General features: G+C 51.4%; 1 protein-coding gene across 1 annotated transcript; it reads left to right on the forward strand.

Moving 5' to 3' along the window:
* Positions 1-8: 8 nt before the first annotated feature.
* On the forward strand, positions 9-2,580 carry PPAPDC2 (phosphatidic acid phosphatase type 2 domain containing 2; the record flags this gene model as incomplete). Its single annotated transcript, XM_010012216.1, has 2 exons — positions 9-270; positions 2,210-2,580. Coding segments are annotated over 2 exons (633 nt in total), but the record flags the coding sequence as incomplete, so codon positions are not given.
* Between the last annotated feature and the right edge of the window lie 2,136 nt (positions 2,581-4,716).

Genomic DNA, 4,716 nt, shown 5'->3' on the forward strand with positions numbered 1-4,716 from the left:
CGGCGGCCCCGATGCCCGAGGAGGACTGCATGAAGCTGAACCCTTCCTTTGTGGGCATCGCCCTCAGCTCCCTGCTCGCCATCGACCTTTGGGCCTCCAAGCGCCTGGGCGTCTGCGCCGGAGAGGGCTCGGCCTGGGGCAGCGCCCGCCCCCTCATGAAGGTCATCGAGGTTTCAGGGCATGGCATCCCCTGGCTGCTCGGCACCTTCTACGGACTCTGCCAGAGCGACAGCTCAGCGGCCAGAGAGGTGCTGCTCAACCTGCTCTTCGGTGAGGCTGGGGACTCACCAAGGGGCATTGCAGACAGGGGCTGGCTGCAGCCGAGGGGGGAGGATGGGACCTGAGGGATAGGGCAGAACTGAGCAAACCTCAGTCCTCCTGTAGCCCTGAGGAATCCAGATGATTTTGAGTAACTGGTGCTGGCTCATCTGGGGTGCCTGGTGGCATGGGTATGGCTCATCCATCACAGCTGCAACCACACACAGTGAAACTCCTGATAGCTAAAGTGCTTCTGCAGTTGCACAAAACTTTTAGGGAACTGAACTCACTTTTACCTCTTCAACTTACTAGAACAGCGCATTCGAGGTGCAGCTACCTAGTGTTGAGACACCACCCCATTCCCTGAAAAGCTGCTCTGCCACACAAATGTCTACACCCTTGGACTCCCTGCAGGTAGTGCCTGCATGGATTGTTCTGTATCAGCCAGTGAGGAAACATGATGTAAAGCATGCATTTTAATGTTGTAATATTCCCCCCACCCCCTAGCATCCTGTCCTACTAGGTGTACTTCAATTATTCATTTTTGCTCATTTAGAAACTAGTAGCTCCAGAGCAAACAGACCTTTTCAGGTTCCTAGTTCTTACTCTTTAAGTTGCAAATAATTAGTATCTCACATTTGTAATTTGAATTGAAATTTGCTTGGTAGGAAATACATGGTTTTGTGCACCTTTTTCATTTAGCAGCACATGGTTAAATTACAGTCCCAAAGCAGAGCAGTGGGAAGGGACCTGGAAGCCTCCAACTTAACCTTTTCTCTGAGGAGGTCTGTCCCAGTACCAGGGCCTTGTCCGGCCCTGAACCCTCTGGGTCAGAGCCACCCACCTCTCTGGAGCCCTGTCCCAGAGCTGCAGCACCCATGTGGGAAAGGAGTGTTCCCTAATGTCCAACATGCATATCTAAAAAAAGCAACTGAACAAAGTTTACATGGAGGGGAGATTGTTAAATGATTAACCAAAGGAAATGAACTGAAGTGACCACCAAATTTGTTGTCCAGAAACAGCCTTAGGACAAGCAGAAGTCAGTCTCTCTCACAAGACTTCCTTGGAGAAAACACCCCTGGCTCTGAACACTGTGCTAACCAAACTAACAGGGATGGAGAAAGCACTCTCTGCCCTACAGGAGAAGCTGCTCTTGCCAAATACCCACTCAACACTCCTCACAGATCCTTCACCTCAGATTTCTACTGTAACAGCCTTTAGCTTTCTGAGGGCAAGCCACCATTTTTTAAATCATCCTTTATTAAGCTATTGAAAACCAAAGTGTGGTTAACTTTCTGGCATCATTTCCCCCAGCAGCAGGGAGAATTTAGACTGTGGGGGCCCTGGCACCACACAAGCTCAGAGCTGCTCACACTGAGTTGTGGCTAAGTGCTTGAAATGATCATTCATGCAGCTCAGTTTGACCCGTATCCACCAGGGCAGGGTAGATCATTCATGCAGATGAGTTTGAACCCTACCCACCAGGGCAGGCAAACCAGTGCTGACTCAGCACAGTCTGTCAGGGCATTTTGGAGATTATTAACTCTTCTGTTGCCTCAGGTTAAGGATTGGTTTGAGCCCCGAGTCACAGCAAGATTAGATTTTACACAGAAAAGCCCTTGGGTACAAGCCAGACAGAGACCTGCTGTTGGCTGTAGCAGGCAGAGATCTGGCATTGCACAAGGGCTGTATGCAGCAAGAGCAAAGATTGAAGATATGCTTATGCTGGAAAAGGCCAAGCATTGGGATGCTTTCCCTGCCTGGGTATTGTAGCCATGGGAAATACTGCCTTCTCTTAGCTTGTTTTGGTAGCCAAGTGCTTTCTCCTTAGCTAATGGCTTTGCTTTGATTCTTGGTTTGTTTTCCATGGAGGGCAAAACCACCCAAAAAAACATCAAAATGAACAAATACAAAACCCAAACCTTGCTCACTCACTGTTACTGTCTCCTAGCATTGCTGCTGGATCTCGTGATGGTGGCAGTGGTGAAAGGGATTGTCAAGCGGCCACGGCCCACCCACAACAAGATGGACATGTTCGTCGCCATCTCAGTGGACAAGTACTCCTTCCCATCGGGCCATGCCACCAGAGCTGCCTTGGTCTGCCGCTTCGTTCTGCGCCACCTGGTGCTGGCCGTCCCGCTGCGGGTCCTCATGGTGCTCTGGGTTCTCATTGTTAGCATTTCAAGGGTCATGCTGGGCAGGCACAACATGACAGATGTGCTGTTTGGTCTGCTGCTGGGCTACGTCCTGTACAGTGTGGTGGAGTACTGCTGGCTGTCCCCGCTCAGCGTGCCTGCCCTCTTTGCGCTCTGGAGCCATTGATGACTGTGTTCCTCCCAAAGGAGGAGGCATGCACCAGGTTTTTTAAGCATGCACAAGGAGGGGATACTGGGACTTGAGCTACACATTGGACCCCATCTGTCCCACTAAGACTTCAACACTAGTGGCACTGCAGGCCTGCAGTTAGACATTTGGTGCTGTCTTGTCCTATTGGGCAGGGTGTGCACTGGCCAAGCAGCTGCACTGACTGTTGTCCCATGAAAAAAAAAAAACCAACAAAACAGTCCCTCCAGAGCCCAGGGAGGGCTCAGCACATTCATCTGGCAGCTTACAACTGATACTGTGAATCTGCATGCTGTTGCTGGGCACCTGTTGTGTTAGCCCGTGGTGTATATGGTAGCTGTGGCTTTGCAGAGATTTCTCCAAAAATATACTGATCATGTTACAATCATGAGTGTGCCCTGCACAGCCTGGTCTATAAAATATACCTGGAGGGCACTCTCTAGGGTGTCTCCTCAGGTTTATAAAGAACTCTGCCTTCCTAAGCAATGCATCTCTTCCATTGCTCTAGATATAAGTACTACATAGAGAACAGATCTTAAAGCAGTGAGGACAGAGGCATCTGGCTCCCAGTGTCATTGGGAAAGAAGGTGCAACCAAAGCTTTGGTCCATCCATGCCATCTCCAAAACAGCAGGTAACAGGGGAAGCAGCTGCCAACAGCAGCCTGCTCCTGAAGACCTTGTGCAGAACTTCATAACTGCTTTTCCCCTCCACAGGATTTTTAGTCTAGTTTAGGGGGTACAGCACATTCACAGTAGCTCCTGCTTGTCAGCATGCTACCAGTGCTGCTGACAGCATACTGCAGCATGAGCCCCTTCCCCATAGCCCAGCAGACAGCAACACACACTCACCCAGGCTGCTGGGCAGCCCCAGGAGCTGACCCTTACCTGCACTTCATGCAGCAAGAGGCCCTGGCTCTGCTGACCACCACCACAGCTCCTGGTGCTCCAGGTGGGCTGGCACCATTAGTCCTGGCAGCCTGTATTTCAGAGAGGTCTGCTTGTCTTTGGCAGGAGAGTGCCGTGAGATACTTCCGTAATCTCAGCCAGGGCTGAGATCAAGCCAGAAAAGCACAGAATCCACATCAACAGGAACCACAGCCACTACTCCACAGTAGGGAGTGAGGGCTCTGGGCTGGACTTAAATAGTGCTTATGGCACATGGAGGGAGGGGTTTGGGCACAGGTGAGGTTCATCACAGCCATTCAGGTCTATTAGCACACTCAATGCCTGGAAAGCATGGATTAAGTCATATTAAAACCAGGCTGTGTTTTAAGCATGCTGTTCCTCTGAGTGAAGTGTGCATGAGCAGCCTGAGTGCCACTGGTACAAGCACCCTATTTCTGTCTGTCACCCACCCATCATACAGGGGCTGCAATGAAAGCACTTGACGTGGCACAGCTGCCCCAGAGCTGAGCCCTGAGCTACCAACTGTGGGTTTGCACTCCAGCAACCAAAAAAAACCAATTCCCTGGTCACACTGCATGCCTGGCAGCAGGCTGGGCCAGTTCAGCATGTGAACAGCAGCACACAGCCACTCCACCAGCTCTCCTACCTCAAGGCAGAGATGACTTCTCTGGTGGCTGCAGATCACAGGCATGCAGCACAGTCCTGAGTGGTCAGGGTTTGGGATGATCAGGACTTGTTGAACTGTGCCAAAACATCTTAGCTCTACTTTTTCCCAAACACAGGGTGCTTTTTGTCCAAGTGTTCTTAGAGCCATTGGGGCCTTCCTCTCCAGGCAGGAGCAGTATGGCAGCAACTCTGTACATCTGTGGTTTGTTTCTACGTGCATGTGCATGCCAAAAGTTGCTCCCAGCTCACTTGCAGGACCCTCCACAAGCTGCTTGGTGGCACCTGCTATCGCCAGTGCATAGCCGCACTGTGTCCTGGGCTGCCCAGCCACCCTCTCGCCTCTGCTCTGTTTCCCTCCACCTTCCCCAGGAAGACCTTTGGTCTCCTCTTGTGATTATCACTTGTAACTGCTGGTGAGACGAGACTGATGCTTTCTGCTCAGTTTGTCCTACAGTACCTCTGCCCACTGCAGAAGCCCTGAGCAGATGAGTCTGCATGCACTGCCCACCACATGCTACATCCTGGCCAGGCATGTACAGTGG

This window comes from Nestor notabilis, unplaced genomic scaffold (assembly GCF_000696875.1).
Source record: "Nestor notabilis isolate BGI_N333 unplaced genomic scaffold, ASM69687v1 scaffold20723, whole genome shotgun sequence".
Taxonomy (NCBI): domain Eukaryota; kingdom Metazoa; phylum Chordata; class Aves; order Psittaciformes; family Psittacidae; genus Nestor; species Nestor notabilis.